At 36.5% G+C, this 17515-nt stretch overlaps 1 protein-coding gene across 4 annotated transcripts in view; it reads left to right on the top strand.

Annotated features, from left to right (window-relative positions):
• The window catches only part of LOC102697701 (retinoic acid receptor beta), a 246308-nt gene that overhangs the window by 168350 nt on the left and 60443 nt on the right, over positions 1-17515 (top strand). For all 4 annotated transcript variants that reach the window (XM_069195083.1, XM_069195084.1, XM_006635769.3 and 1 more), the window contains one exon: positions 7307-7455. In XM_069195083.1, coding sequence (XP_069051184.1) covers positions 7307-7455 — 149 coding nt within the window. The remainder of the gene's footprint in view (positions 1-7306; positions 7456-17515) is intronic.

A 17515-nucleotide genomic window follows, 5' to 3' on the forward strand; every position in this document is an offset into this window, starting at 1 on the left:
GAGCAGTATTTAATCAAGTTGATTAAGGGCATCCAGGTTCCTACATTCAGCTGGAAGGTGCAAAAAGAAAAGCCCACTAATAACCAAAGTATTGAAGGGAGATGAAGACTGTGAATACTTGAAAGAACTATCACATATTCATATTTTTGTTCATTTTTAATTGACAGTGATTAAGAATCCAACATATTTGATGTGTTAGAAAACCTATTTGTTCATATTTTTTTGTTCAAGTTTTTTTTTAAGTGAGTGAATTAATTTCTTTCTGAATTTCTCTGCACTGTACGTAGTTTAAAGCATAGCCTCCTAATAAAACGTTGAAATGTTATTTTGGGAGAATGGACAGCCCTAAACCATAGCCGAGAGTTAACTTTTAAAAAAAAAAATTATTGGTGTATTCATTACGGGTAGGTTTTTATTGTGGCTTTAAAATGTCTTGCACCTGTTGTATTTACAGTGTAGAATAGCTGGGAGACCACACTGCTCTATAACCAGTGCACAGTCAGGCTCCATCATGACCGGGTCAGGCCTGTCACTCTGAGGTCATGGCTGGGTTAGTAACACTAGGAGAGACAGCCTTTCCTTTTTGGAAAGGCAGAGCTAGCTAAGAGACTCCAAAATGCACTGCAGTTATTCCTTGGAAGGTGGCTTCAACTTTTTTTCTCTTTTGACATTGTACGGTTTCAGATTTTTTTCAAAGATTTTAGATTTTTAGATTAAATAAACTCCTGCCAGATAATAACAGAGAAAAATGCAGTAACCGAGTCTGTATTGTAGCTGTTTCACTGTCTTAACCATGACCTGACGAGAAGCAGACAGTATTTTCTTTTTCAGACTTAGACATGGAATGAGATGGCTTTTGTGATTTTCTCTTTCTCTAGCATTTAAAAGCTTATAAATAACTTCTACCATGAAATATATACAGCGAGCTGTGGTAAATCTGGTTCTAATTACTTGTACTTTCGTTGAACTTTGGCGTTTCCTTTGACTTTTTGCCTCATATATGTGAGCTATGAGCCTGCACTCCAGCAGTGAATTCATAGGGAAAAAAAGACTGACTATATTAGCTGCCAACAAAAATGAGGGCTAACAGAATGTTTTGACCAAGTGCAACACTTCACTGTATACCCCTAATCAGCTGAAATTGCTCCCTCTCGCTGGAGACCCTGGAGTTCAGAACTCCTAATTCCCCCTGGGGCACTCCAGGAAATTCCTTTCTCTTTGCAACTTTTTATTTTTTTTTAAGATGAGTGCTTTCAAAGAGGGTTTTTTTTTTAAATGAAGGGCCTCATGATACAGCGTTATAGTAGGAGCAGCAGCAGGATTTGACTTTGCAGTACTGTACTTGGTTCTCTGTCATCAGTGGCATTAAAATTGCTGACTGTATATCTACCGGCCCATTTAGCCCTTAACATCAAGAGTACTTTGAGTACCCACAATCTACTCTTCTGAGACATAATCTTATCCCCTGTATCAATCTAACCTTTAAAAAAATTCCAAACATGTCAGGAATTGTGTGAAGAATCTTTTGCCGATCCCCTTACGCATTTTACATCCACAGTTGTTTTAGCTAGAATGTCGAGCAACGGCTTTGCGTGTCTTGTTTACAAAAAAACGCTTGCTGTAAAAAAAAAATGGAGGGAAACTATTTAGTAGAAGCTGTGCATACAGATTACAGGGGTTATTTTTAAAAGCCAAGACAGGGACTCCTCCCTTCCATATTATAACCCCACGTAACACCTTTTGTGTAGGTTTAGCAACATACAGCTCAGGCGTATTATAGTCCATGAATCAAGTGCATATTTTGAATTTTCTTTCCCATTTAGTGAATAGTTGCAAATGGGTGTGTTTTCCTGTTTGACCCTGGTTTGAGGTTCAACGTGGGGCTAAAAGTTCAAGGGGATAGAGATGAGCAATTTTTCTTTTTTTTTTCCATAAACCCTTCCCATTTTGTTATCTGTCAGTCCCCTTTATTCATATAATGGTGCTGATGTTTGTGTTAACCAGCAGTGTGGACACTTCACAGCAGTTGCCTCTGCAGATGCTTAATAACCCATAAAATGAATAAGGTTTCTGTAGCATCAGATGTTAGAGAACATCAAGAAATACTGGCTCACTTTTTTCTTTTTTCTTTTGCCTACAGTATGTGTCTCTGTATATTGTATAAACTTGTTTGTTTTTGGTTCTAAATATCTCTATATACTGTATATGCAAGGTATAGAAGCAGAATATTTTTTTCAGAAAGACTGGGCTGTTCCTTTTCATAATATTTTCAAGGTTTTTGGTTCATTTTGAACACAATGCCTTTTATTGAGCATTCCCAATTAAGTTTTTGTCCATTTTACCTTGCTTGTGCAGCTGTGCATGTAGTCATGATACATACATGAAAAATCAAAATCCTCTGCGTTTTCTGAAATGGAAATAATCTCGTAAATGTTAAAAGGAAGCATGCGAAAAGACCGATAGTTAATACTGTTATAATTTATTCTAAACATTTAAAACATTTCTACTCGCTGGCATTTATAACAACTGCGCCACTCCAGTCTAAAATGTAAAATCCTATTTGATTGTTTTTTGAGAAACTAATATAAATAAACATTCTTCCACAAACACTGCACAAAAAATCTTAGCAGATAGAAACAGTAAAATAAACTAGCCTTTGCAGTGATCTTGTGGACTTAACACTGATTTGATTAGCTTTGTTTCATTTTGTTTATTTTATGTCTATTGAGATATGTTGATTTTGAAGTGACTGTTTAGGCTATCAGGATAAGTAAATAAACATTTTTTTTTAGTTTGGCAGTACAAAGGTTATGGTTCAAAGTGTCATTTCATGTCTTTCATGCTGAAGAGAACTGAAGTACTCTCAGCTAGGTTTATAAAAATACACCAAAAATCTGCTCTGGTTCCCTATTTGTATTATGGAATTGTGGCAAAGATGGCAGAATGTTATTTTAGATCCGTGCTGTAAGCACACTAATGAATAAACCAGTTACAGCATTCACATGTGTAAAAATGCAGTGAGACGATGAATTGGCAGTTCAGCTTTGGTTAAATTTTATCAGGGCTTAAAACAAGAGTGACGCGGTGATGCCGATTACACTTTTTAATGAAACTGGATTATGTCAAATCCATTTTTCCTTTGATATCTTTTGTGTTAATGATTCAGTTGTTGCTACTGAGTAAACAATGTATTAAACAATTAAATTATTTATGCTGCCTATTCATATTTACTTTCTAAGCACTGCTATTCTAGTTAATCGTCATTGGATAAAATCAAGCAAAAACTAAAACTAATCTCATTGTTTCTCTGTGGTACTAGGTAAATTCCAAATAGACTTTAATGACAATTTTTATGTAAAAGGAACAAACACTTTTTATTTAGAAAAGCTGTTTGGGTGACCTTCTTTAAAATGGATATGATCTGTTTAAATTAACAGCTAGATACCCCAGATATACTATTTTTTGTTTAATTTGTATTTATTTGATTATTTATTGATTGCCTTCTTTATATTGTTCTCAAATATATTCTCAAATAATTCATGATGGATTTGTGCAGTAATATTTTGCGTTGAACAGTTGCTTCTCAGGGGAGATCTTCTCCTGAATTATTGTAGAAGTATATCCCTATTTTACAACACTATGTTATAATTACATTTTCAATCTTATTTAATTGATCCATGAGCAAGTTATTTCATATCTGATGAATGAAGACCAAATTGCTCTCCACTGCTTATACAAGCATTATCTGCAAATACAGAGCAGTCTTCTTTGAGTATATCATAGGTAAGTGTAATATTATCCCATTTCTTAAATAATAAAATTCATGCGCTTTGTGAGAATTGGAAGTTCGTAACGTGTAGGAATTAAGAAAGAGGAATGTATTAACATATTACTTCACCTGCTAGAGAACTGTTTGTCTCTGTCACCTGACATGGTGGAAAGGGTATTGATGTCTTCTAACATTGAGTTAACACCTGGAATAGCATCAAACAAGCTGAGACAGACTTTTTAATACAATTATAGCAAAGCTATAACCTATGGTGTCAGTCGTCAAGGTGTAAAAAATAAATATATATGTATTTCTTACTTTGCAAAAAAAAAAGCCTTTACATTATCCCATTTCTCTATGGCTATATTGGCTAAATGTATCCTCGGTTTCAATTACACCTCTCTGCCATTATGTTGTTTATAATTTATATCACCCACTGCAAAGTAACTATTTCTAATGCACAATACTGACCCCTGTTGTCACCTTTTCTGTTAGTGTGTCTGTTTTCCATACTCTTGTCACATATTCTTAACCTTTCATCACGAAATGAGAAAACAAAAATATGTTTCTATCAAGACACAGGAGTAGTGCAATGCTGTATAATATATTGCAGAACAGGGGATTTGTGAGGTATGTACATCTGAAGAGAGCTCTCTGGTAATCTTACAATACAGACATTGCTGTGTGGAAACAGGCAACAGGAGGTGTTCGCATTTATCACCACACATCTGTGGAAATGTTATAGACTGAGGATCTTTGCCTTGGGACAGTATGTTTGTAAAACTCAATTTAAAAAAAGAAAAGATCATAAGAACTGAAAAAACAATTATTGCACAAATCTGACCAAATTATTTTCCTTTTCTATCTACAACATAATGGTCATTGAGCTAAGCAGGATTAAGATACCTTTTCCTGATACCATCCCAAACGTAGTAACCATACAACCATAATGTTTTCATCCCACCATTATTTACAGGTCAAAACCTGTGGCATTTTCTTATAAAGAATTTTGAACATGAGAGATTCTCAGGACAGAAAAGGATTTCAGAGAGGTGTTTGTAGACAAATATAATTCTGAAGGTGGAACCTATGCAAGACATGTTTGTTTAGTTTATCATAACCAATTAGAGTGTGAAACTAAGGCCCTCGGTGACTTGTGCTGGTGAGGAATTGGGAGTCTCAAATGAAGATTTATTGTAACGGAGTGATGAATGGTGTCAACTGAGGCTGTATCAATACACTTCTGGTGCCTTTGGCTGTGCTTTTGTGTCAGGGAGCTGAAGGCAGCCAACTGGAAAGGATCATCTTAAATTTAGAAAACTAAGGCCCTTTTTGGATCTTTGTTTCAGATCTGCAGTGCTTTCCAGTAAATTGTTAGGAATTGTTGTTTTCCTGACTGAAGGTTTCCTGTAAAAACCTACCTTTGATTTCACTGGAAAGGGTAAATTGTCAAAACGGCAGTGATTTGTGCCTGGACAAAGGCTAACACTAAGTAGTGTACCATGTTAATTGACCTTAGCACTGGAAGTCAGTAATCTGCATTCTTGAGTGAAATGTCAGAAAGTAACAAGCTGAAGATCTTTTTCACAGCACCCGAGGAGAAACTGTTTTAAGTGTCTGTAATATTAGCCAGGGGCCCTGTTCAAAAATACCAGTTCATTAGTAAGTAAAAGGAAACGCAAAGCTTTTTGTTTTCTGCCCTTCAGTAATAAATCACGTCTATGAAAAGGGCTGTTCTTTTGATCTTTTCTATAATTTCTTTCCCCCTCTGACAAAACTCATTCACAAAAGTCTTTATCTCAGAAATATTTTTAGAAATATTCATATGTCCAATTGTGTTTTTTTCCACCCCTTTTCTAAATCCTGGAGATTTTTTAGTAGCTCAAGAATAGTGACACACTCATTTAGGCTTAAACCTACTTTATCACTATGGCATTACTTTTTGAGAGAGAAAAGACAGCCTTGTGTATTCAAGCAGTGGGGACTCCACCCGGGAAGAGTTATACCCAATTATTGTTTCTGTCTGGTTCATATAATTACTGGTACATTAGGTACGTTACTGGGAGTATTCAAATAATTATTCAAATTAAAAAATTTGGTGAGCCTCGGTTTCTGAAAAATACACAAATGGGTTTCCTTTACTTTGGGATTAATGGAGACATTTAGGAGCATTTTGGTTAAAACTGCTTCTATAATGTTTTGTTTCATGGGAATGAATCCACAATTTCAACTGGAATTCTGTACATATCCTCCTTGTATTATGTGCATTATGACATTCAAAGGCATAGTGTTTTTTTCTGTTTCCTTGTTCTTCTCTCCATTTAAACTACACAATTGAACAACCATGTCCTGTTTCAAATGTGTTTGCTTTGCTTCCTCTCTGTGTAAATGGATCCTGTTATCCTGAACTATTAGAAAATGTGATTAAAATACCAGAATTGATTAAACTGATTAATATCAGCTTTCACTTTTTTTGTTATTTCCCACTGTTGTTAAATTTACATTTCTTCATATTATTTTATCCTTATTATTATTTTTGGTTATTTTTCAGGATTGTAATTTTTTACCGTATCTAATTATGAGTTAAAAATACATAATACTTATTCTTTAAAGCATCCATTTGAAAACTAAAATGAATGACTTTTGTTATCCGTTGCAATATACGGTATACATAACTGATTTTCCACATTCAGTAGGTATTCTTTAATTTTGCTTAAAGCAAAAGTTATATCCTGCTTTGACTGAATTAAGAAGATAAGAATTCATGTTATTAAAGCAGAACTGTCTATTTATATTGCTAGTTTCATGAAGTCTAAGTTAACACATTTTCTACTGTAAAGGGATATTCTTGCAAAGAAAACAGATGTATACTCTGACATATCATTACAAGAATAGAAATGTATATTATTCAAATAGCAGACTCATTCTTTTAATTAACTGTACATGCTGTATCCTGGCCATCTCGTTTTATACATGTAGAAAATATCAATGTCGAAATAATGAGGAATTCTATATTTAATAACAGCTTTATTTCGATGTAAAATCATGTTCCCCAGTGGTGTGAAGATGGGGTTGTCTCAGGAAGGCTTGTTTCCTCATGAAAGCTGCAGTACTGTATACATTTTGGAAAGAGCCCCATAGCATATCACAAAAATACATCAGAGAAATGTGTTAAATGTGTAATTTGCTTCCTGTCGTGTGGTGCATGATTGAAAACGTCATTTACATTTTTCACTGACGTTGTCTGATTTATCTTTAAGCAAGAATACTAATAATCACGTTAATTTTGTTCTTGCCTTTCAAGATGTAATAGTACTGATATATCGCAAATGTCTGGGCTGAATAGACTGCACGTGGCTGATATGACAGTTTATCAGAATTTTTTACTTGGACTGAGAAAAGGTGCACGGGGATTTTTATATAAAAGACACGTGAACTGTGGGTTTTGAAATTTTAGGTATTGTAGAAGGTGGCGTTTTCTTCTTTTTCTGCTTGTGACCGGAGATAATGACGCAGCAATGTTGTGGTGTTTTGCAGCCATTGAAACGCAGAGCACCAGCTCCGAAGAATTAGTGCCGAGCCCCCCTTCGCCTCTCCCTCCGCCCCGAGTTTACAAACCGTGTTTTGTCTGTCAGGACAAGTCATCAGGATACCACTATGGAGTCAGTGCTTGTGAGGGATGCAAGGTAAGATCAATCAGCCAAAATGCATCATCTAAACTGATAATCCCTTATTGTTTTAGATATGCTGATTTCTTCAAGTGAAGTGTCTTTGAAATAATAAATCATTCAGGATAACAGACAGAATATGAAGTCCAATACTGTACATTTAGAAAAATAGATTCCTCACATGAATTCATAAATCATTAAAAATGGATTTCGATCAATTAAACAGAAGTGGATTTACCCATTAGCCCTTTGATGTGTTTTAAGCATTTCGGAATACAGTGAATTAACCCAGTTAACATATTAAATGAACCTATTAACCTCATTCAGTAAATAACGTTGGCAGTACCCCTGAATTAGTTTTGATAAGGACTATTTGGATTGACTGGGCCACAGCTTGAAGTGTTAAATAAGGAAAAATGCATCATAAAGTCGCAGTTCGAAAATGGAAATATGGCCGTCATTTTCACTTTAAGGTCTGTCTTTAAATTGTTTTGGTTTTCCAAAAATTCATCTGGCATCTCATTAGTCTATGAAGGACAAGGCAACTTTTCATTTCAAAATAGTGAGTTGATGTTGATATTTGTATGTAGTTCTTGGTTTTCTGCAACTTCTTGGAGTCCATGGATAGGTAGAGCCAAGTTCAGACTCTTTTAGAAATATTTTAACTGTACAACTGCTTTCCCTGCTTTTAATATTCAATAAACTGGAAAGTTTGTTACAGACTGCTATCCTTTAACAAGGGGGCGCACAGCCTCAGTTATTGAAGAGACAGGCCTGTAGGAAAAAACCACTCAACCTAAAACTCTTAGAGCTCCTCTAGTCTGCATCTGTTTCCTCAAGAGCTGGATTTTTCCAGTCCTCTTAAATACAGCCCTGAAGAGCTTCAACTGTCCACGAAAGAACAGAAATGGGCATCATGCCATTGAGCACTTAGTGACGAAGACATCTTGTTTTTGAGGCACGGAGGGCACACTGCAGAGATCAAAATGATTCTGAAGCAGGCATGCCTACAGAAGCAGCAGCACCCCCAGCATCCTTTACAATGAAGGAATGCCAGCGAGAGACCAATCAGCTCAGCTGGAGCTCTTCATTCTCTCAATTACACTTCTCAGAAGGACACTTCTATTCCACTAGGAAGCACAGCTGCTGGCATTCAGTACATTAATCCTAATGTAGAGCACGGAAAAAAACAGTATTTAAACTTTTAGCGCCCTCGCTCAGTTTAATTTTAGTGTGCTTGCAGCCATTTTGACATACCAGAATTTCAGGCAGCTGGTGGTATGGTGGACACTTAATAAATGACTGTTGGTTATTTTTCTGAAAGAAGAAAACTTAATAAGGACTCCCTGTGTAGTCTGTACAAAACAGTTTTTCTGCTTGGTATTGCAGTGCACATCTGCTAATATCTTCATGTGTTATGTTTATAAAGTGATCTTGAGAATGATGATTCTCCAATAATATGACTCTGTTCCAGCTGCTGCTGTGTGTTACTGTTAAGTATAGATGTTGAAGAAACAGCATTCAGGTTTAAGCAAATTACTTTAGTAAGAGGAGGATTGTATTATACAAAGAACTCTTGATATGGAGGTTTCCTCTGTGATGTGTGGGGATGTATTTAATGGATTTCCATAAGATTACTCAATAAAGAAATTGGAGCTATTTACAGTATGTAGTGACACAACCATATCTTCAAAACCTGTGAAGGCATTGGATTTTTACCAAAGCCAATGGTGAAGACTGGGAAGGAATTCATACAAACTTAAGTATTTATGAAAGAAACATCATTATGCCGGTAGAGTATGAATTTGGAAATGGTCAAATAAACATTAATCATGTTACACAATGTAGATTTATACATTGAAATTGTGCTTGACTTAATTTTAAATGTTTGGGATACCGATGCATCCAGAGAATCGGAAAACATTGTGAGGACAGCTTGAAATGTTTTGTTCTTCAGTGAACAATTTGCCTCATTGTAGTCAAGAGTAAACCCACAAATTGTAAGTGAATTCTTTTGCTTTTCCACATCTATATTTTAGATGTCTAGTTTTCTACTTTCATCACACTTTTCCAGTTGCTTTTAGAAAAAAAAAAAGCATTTTGTGCTGTGGAGCTCAAAGAATACTCCAGTGGGTTGTTTTTTTTTTTTTTGTGATGTGATGATGGGCAGTGACGTGCACAGAAGTTGGAAACCACGAAGTAAGTTCCATTTCCATTGCATGCAAAGGCCGTCCTGTGGTCTTCATCTTTTTCCTGCAAAAAAAATAAGAAAGAACTATTTTATTAGATGCAACAAACTCCCAAATTGCTCAGTATTTGGCCAAGATGCCAAGAAATTTGGTTTTCTACAAGGATCCCCAAAGTACTGACTTTCCAATTATTTGCAGCAAGGGCTGAAAAGCATGTCCATGCTGTGGGCTGTCTCCAGAACAAAGGGAGCTTTGTATGCTATGCAGAGAAACTGGTGCTTTGGCAGATTCTGATGTCTGTTAGGGCCTTGTTTTTTGTACTCAACACTGAAAAGGCGACATTCCTTCACTGACTATAAGCTACAAGGGCCTCTGGTAAAAACTTAGAGAATTGTTGGGGACATTCTTTATACAAGGGTGTAGCAAAATACAAAACATGAAACTGATTCGCAAGAGGTTTATGTGGACCATCATAAGCAAGAGCTGTTGCCAGCTGTTTGTGTTCTTAGCCTTGTTTTTAAGTCACAAAATGTGAAGATTTTTTCCTTTACTTTATATCCTTGTGAAAGTCACTCACAGGAGTCAAGCTTAAAATCAAAAAGACTCCCACCACTGATGTCTGAGTCTAGAGCAATTTAGCATCATTAGATATGAAAGCAGACCACTGAATAAGCCTTATGGGTCTTAACAGCTGTGCTGTCTGCTGTTACATGGTTTATAAATTAAAAAGCAAACATTTCGGACCTGATATCAGATTGCTAAAATATGGGGAATAGATCAGACACAGTTCAAACAAATATGCATGTACTGTATAGAACAAAAGCTGAATAAAACTCAGTCCTGGCCCTTAAAAATAGACAAAACAGACATTTAACAGCAAATAAAAATAAAAATCTTTTTTTGCTTCATTTAAGAATTAGCAATTATTTGTGTTATACCTGCTGGATTTGGAATAGCCAGTTGGGTGTTTTTCATATCTCGGCTCGCAACTACGAATCCCATGACCTCACACAGGGTAGAAGGAGAAAGTGCAGACAGACTCCTTCCACTTTTGAGCCATTTGTCTTTCAGTGCATCTGTGGCACTACAGTCTCATACTGGAGGGTCAGTCCTGATTGAAGGAGAGTCAAGACCCTCAGCACCAGTTCAGAAAGGTACACTTGGGAAAGAGCTCCCTTTTCCCAAGCCATTCAGGAGGCCCAAGAAACCTTAAGAAGGTTCACAGAAAAATAATGTTAGTATGGACAATTGCTAGTCTTGCAAATACATGACTTTCAGGAAATAATTCAAATTTAGTGATTTAATCCCTTAAATACACTCACTACTGAAGGTCCTTACAAATCTAGTCATAGAAATAGGACAGATTTCCTTCTGATAAAATCATGACTTCAGGAGATTAAACCTAGGATTACAGTCTTTCTTTTTTATTCCTGGCTTGTATAAAGTGTGTTATTGCCACTAGTGTTTAGGGCAGCCTTCCCTGTCCATTCACATTAATTGTACAAGCACTGCAGCTATAGGATGTGTGTATCAGGGCTAACTGGATCGTATGTTACCCCTTCCAGAAATGTGGGTAATTAATTATATTTTAGGGCTTGTTTTATTGTGACCTCTATGCTCCTAAATCATGGGAAATTCCTATTTGTCTTGACAGCATAGTGTATTTACAGTAACACTAGAAGATTGACTTGTACTGCCCAGAAGAACTAGTCATAAAAATATTCTTGCTATTACACAGACTGTGTTAATTTGATGGTAAGAAAAGGAGTTTGTTTCTCCCTTCTGATTCAAAGGGGGTTACTTTTCTATAAAAAGATTTTTAGAAATAAACTAAAATTTGGTACCTGTCAAATCTGATGCAAAGCTTGTGATCATAATAAGAGCTCTTGACCAATTTTAGGTTTTTTTGCAACAGTGCAAAAGTTTTAAGTCATATTCTATGGATGTTTTTTCATATCATACTGTATGATCGGGAGAGCAGGTATCTTGAAAAATCATCTCAAAGTTGTTGATCAACGTTACAGATTGACACAATCACATGAGGATCTGGATTAAAATTTGCCAAAAAGAATTGAAATATAAGAACACAGTATTATATTCACATAATTTAACATAATTTAACAGCCATTGTGATGTCCAAAGGTGATATCTAATTTTAATTTCTAATATAGTGGTTAATGTGGCTTTAAAAAAACACATTTGTAAAGAGCACAATTGTCTTTTGTTAAGAGTGAATTTAAATAGCAAACACACCTTCTCAAAAGGCTGGTCACTTTTATGCCATTCATCAGCACAGTGGTCAATACAGTACACAGTGTTTGGTGCTTTTTACTTAAATCAGGAAAGCACATGTCATCTCACTTATATGTACATTACATTGTATATGTATATGTACTGTACATTACATGTCAGCCTCAAGATATAAAAGTGGCCATTCATCCAAAAATGTAATCTCTTACAAAGGATTATAATACAAGATGTTCTGGTATATTTATATCCAAATCCCAAACATTGAAATGGGTCAGTTATCAAATCTCTGGTGTAAAGATTTCATCCTCATTGCAAAATTAAACTGTTCTGAAAAGCATCAAGAGAGGAAGAAAAAAGTTACCAAAAAGCTTATTTACTGCCTGTAGAGACTGAAGCCAATCAGCACAATCCCCCAATCCTATTTCTCAAACCCAGATAAATTGGAAAGGAGATTCCAGTTAGACAATACGATCTATACCCATGAGGATATCTGAATTTCTTACACCTATGTTATCCTTAAACAAAGATATTTTCACCCCTTTGCTTAAACATGAATATCTTGAGCAAAAAAAGGGTGTGCTCAACTTTTCCTCATTTGTATAAGAAACAGTCATCGGTTACAAATAATAATACAATATTCCTGTATTGCAACAGCCGGTAAGGTACTGTTCTTAGTTTTTTCTTTGATATGGGTATTAATATCCCATCGACCCTGGCCACGTAGAATATACAGTATCAATAGCTTTTCATAAAGAATGCAATACTAATGTTTTCCTTTCCATTGTAATGTTTAGTAGTTTTTTCTTAAATCATCAATGTTGTTATACTTGTTAATCTAAAAACTGGGAGCAGATTGTTTATTCTGTGAAGGCAGTCTATAATGCACACATACTCAATTATTCATTACTGCCATCTCCCAAGCAGAGGATGAGGATGCAGAAACGATGGAAACATAAGACATTTCCCTAATGTACATTTTCCTTGCTGGAAAACATTACACTGTGAACATGCCTCATATAGTTTGTTTTTGTATTATTGTTTTAGTTCAAAAACAAAATCTGGTGGAGGTCTGGATCAGTGCAGAGCACAATACTACACGGAATAAACAAGTTCTTCTAGAGGTGTGAATTAGTATGAATGGAAAATTCATGCTAAATAAAATTCTATTTTTCCATTAACAAAATTGTGCCGTAGCAGTGCCGCCACACCAGTGAAAACAACAGACCTGCTTGACTTTTCTTTGAGCGTGTTTTTATCTTAGGGCAGATTTATTGCTTCAGATGGAAATGGACTGAATACTTTGGATCGGCCTTCCCAGAATACAGAGGTTGCTGTGAATGATTTCCGTACAACTGTAACAAGTTGTCACGCAGGACGGACTATCCATGCGCACCATTTGAATTGATGTATTTATATTTCATTTATATTGTATCATTTTGGACAGCTTCTTGGCAACCACTAAAAAATTCAAAACGCCCACCTGTGCTTTTGATCTTATGCTGTTTGTTGGCATCATGTTTGTATCACTCACTTAATATGTGCATATACATTGATAATAGCCTACTTAAACTGGCTCATTTCCTTCCAGAGATGTTTCCTCAATACTTTTTGAAGAGTGAAATCGCATTATTCTTCTCTGAACCTAAAGGCTTAGTTGCTTGTCTTCTGTTCTTTATAAACATCTTATCTCTAATACAAAAAGATATTTCCCGTCTGGGGATTATGTCATTCTTGGTGGGTTTTCTTAGGTTGCAAAGACCTGAAAAACCTGTAGAGAAACCGAATAAACACATGTGGCGGTGAAAGGTAGTTTTGAAGTCCAAATACAAGCTCAAACATGGCTTTCTTGAGTTTCAAGATCAGTGTGTCGAGGCTTAGTTGGCATGAATATCAAGTGAGACCTCTCGATCACCCCTTACAGGAATCTGAGACTGCATCCTGAGCTGCTAGGTCACACTAATTAGAACAAGCTGTGGAGAACCAGAAGCTTTTTACTCATGAGTTTCATATTTAAATTCAGCAGTGTTAATAAATACTATAGTAAGCTCTGATGCTCTGCTACCGTATCATGCAAGAAAAAGTCTATTTGTATAATTAAAGTTCACCACTCCTATTTCTATCACTTTTTTCTTTCATTTAAATGGACTCCTTCCTTTCCAATTTACTGTACAGTACATGGAGACAGTGAACCATTCTCTTAAATGAGAGTTTCCATATAAAAGATTTTTAAAACGAAAAGCTACCTAGTCTTCACATTTGTAACATTCACAGAATGTTACCCACATTGATCTAATCCCCTAAAACATAATTTGCAGGAAGGATGTTGCAAATGTAAGCCTTTAATATGATTTGTAAATGCTAGGCAGTAAACCAACAGGAAATGACAGGAAAAAACAAAAAATTAGATGCTTGTATAAATATACATATCCTTGCTAGGTTAATGTATCTAAATATGTTGTTAAAGTCATTCACAGGCCAGAGTAGCTCCTAGGATTTTGAGTCCACCATAGTCATGACTGTTTTATTCCATATTTCTCAGGTAATTCTTTTGTTCCCCTCAGTCATCCCATTGTTGTTTCAGTGTTAGCTCTGCATCCTATTGCACCTGTTTTCAAAGCTGAAATCTGATTGAGTTAATTAAATATCGGTACTTTGCTTCATCCACACCAGGGCCATGTAGTGTCTGTGTTTGCCCATGAAGTATTGTGTAGGCCTTACAGCGCTTGCTGTAGAAGTACAAGGTCTGTAGGCTAGGATAACATACAGTAAGAATGTTCTTTCCTCTTTGATTATTTAATCAAAGATACTGTACGTGTTAGGGGAATACAGTGAGACTGACTCAATTTAGCAGTGAATTCACCTATTACTCATTTGAAAGCTAACAAAGATTAGTTAAATAAATCACAACGTACAGCGAAATGTTCCTGTACTTTCTAACTTAAATTCTTTGCTTCTTTGTTTTCACACTTTAATGAAACCTTGTTAACTCTGTGACAATTTTATTGAGTTAGTTATTCAAAGTTAGAAGGACCACAAAACATCGACATCTTTTAAAAATGTTTGTAACAATAACACATGATGTTTTAAGGTACATCCACATCTATTTGAAAGCTTTTAAAATAATAAAATCTTACAGCACAATGTGATGTTCCCTGCAGCAGATTTAAAAATGATGCACAAACATGAAGGGGCGAAAGAGAGCTGATACAGCATGCGATACAGTAATGGATTATAGTTTGCATTTTGGGTTTCACCCAGAGCTTTCTGTTAAGCTTATTTTAATATTGGTCTGAATAATGGTTCACTTCTTTAAACACTTGGATACCAGCCATATATTTTCTACCTGTTCTATCCAATATATGGTCGCGGGGAAGTGGGAGACCATCCCAGCACAGGGAAGGATACGCCCTTGAAGGGATGCCAGTCCATCACAGGGCACACACAACTACAAACACTCACACACTCACACCAGAGCCAATTTTCCCAGGAACCAAATGCTCCAACCAGTATGTCTTTTGACTATAGAACACTGGAGAGCACTTGGAGGAAACCCACATGAACATACAAACTCCATATAGATAGAGCCCCTTGTCCAGAATTGAATTTCAGAATGTTCCAGAATGTTCCCCACTGCGCCACCATGCGACTCCCCTTAAAGGGAAACTGCAACGCTATTGTTATACAGTGCCTTGCGAAAGTATTCGGCCCCCTTGAACTTTTCAACTTTTTGCCACATTTCAGGCTTCAAACATAAAGATATACATTTTTTATTTTATGTGAAGAATCACCAACAAGTGGGACACAATTGTGAAGTGGAACGAAATCTATTGGATTTTTGAAACTTTTTTAACTAATAAAAAAATGAAAAGTGGGGCGTGCAAAATTATTCGGCCCCCTTGCGTTAATACTTTGTAGAGCCACCTTTTGCTGCGATTACAGCTGCAAGTCGCTTGGGGTATGTCTCTATCAGTTTTGCACATCGAGAGACTGAAATTCTTGCCCATTCTTCCTTGCAAAACAGCTCAAGCTCAGTGAGGTTGGATGGAGAGCGTTTGTGAACAGCAGTTTTCATCTCTTTCCACAGATTCTCGATTGGATTCAGGTCTGGACTTTGACTTGGCCATTCAAACACCTGGATACATTTATTTGTGAACCATTCCTTTGTAGATTTTGCTGTATGTTTGGGATCATTGTCTTGTTGGAAGATAAATCTCCGTCCCAGTTTCAGGTCTTTTGCAGACTCCAACAGGTTTTCATCCAGAATGGTCCTGTATTTGGCTGCATCCATCTTCCCCTCAATTTTAACCATCTTCCCTGTCCCTGCTGAAGAAAAGCAGGCCCAAACCATGATGCTGCCACCACCATGTTTGACAGTGGGGATGGTGTGTTGAGGGTGATGAGCTGTGTTGCTTTTACGCCAAACATATCGTTTTGCATTGTGGCCAAAAAGTTCGATTTTGGTTTCATCTGACCAGAGCACCTTCTTCCACATGTTTGGGGTGTCTCCCAGGTGGCTTGTGGCAAACTTTAGACGAGATTTTTTATGGATATCTTTGAGAAATGGCTTTCTTCTTGCCACTCTTCCATAAAGGCCAGATTTGTGCAGTGTAAGACTGATTGTTGTCCTATGGACAGACTCTCCCACCTCAGCTGTAGTTCTCTGCAGTTCATCCAGAGTGATCATGGGCCTCTTGGCTGCATCTCTGATCAGTCTTCTCCTTGTCTGAGCTGAAAGTTTAGAGGGACGGCCAGGTCTTGGTAGATTTGCAGTGGTCTGATACTCCTTCCATTTCAAGATGATCGCTTGCACAGTGCTCCTTGGGATGTTTGAAGCTTGGGAAATCTTTTTGTATCCAAATCCGGCTTTAAACTTCTCCACAACAGTATTACGGACCTGCCTGGTGTGTTCCTTGGTCTTCATGATGCTTTCTGCGCTTTCAACAGAACCTTGAGACTATCACAGACCAGGTGCATTTATACAGAGACTTGATTACACACAGGTGGATTCTATTTATCACCATCAGTCATTTAGGACAACATTGGATCATTCAGAGATCCTCGCTGAACTTCTGGAGTGAGTTTGCTGCACTGAAAGTAAAGGGGCCGAATAATTTTGCACGCCCCACTTTTCATTTTTTTATTAGTTAAAAAAGTTTCAAAAATCCAATAGATTTCGTTCCACTTCACAATTGTGTCCCACTTGTTGGTGATTCTTCACATAAAATAAAAAATTTAGATCTTTATGTTTGAAGCCTGAAATGTGGCAAAAGGTTGAAAAGTTCAAGGGGGCCGAATACTTTCGCAAGGCACTGTATTTCGGGCATAGAAAGAATCAGTGTTGATGAGTGCATTTCAGAACTCCAAGTTAAAACACAAAATAGACAACATTTTCAGAACAAGGTGAAAAAACTTCTGGTGACGTGGAGCCCTATGACATTGTATGTAAGCAGCGTTGTGAATATATCTCTTTAAATCTGATTGGAATATTGCTTTCAATTTAAAAACAGTTTTGCCCCATGCGGATCAAGTTGGATTATTTCTGCAGTGAGATGTCTGCTGCAGAACCTGTATTTATTTGCTTGTACGTCACATTACGTTAATTGTTACAGGGACTAGTGTGCAGGAAGGTCCACATCACG

The sequence above is a fragment of the Lepisosteus oculatus genome, chromosome 10, assembly GCF_040954835.1.
Source record: "Lepisosteus oculatus isolate fLepOcu1 chromosome 10, fLepOcu1.hap2, whole genome shotgun sequence".
NCBI lineage: Eukaryota > Metazoa > Chordata > Actinopteri > Semionotiformes > Lepisosteidae > Lepisosteus > Lepisosteus oculatus.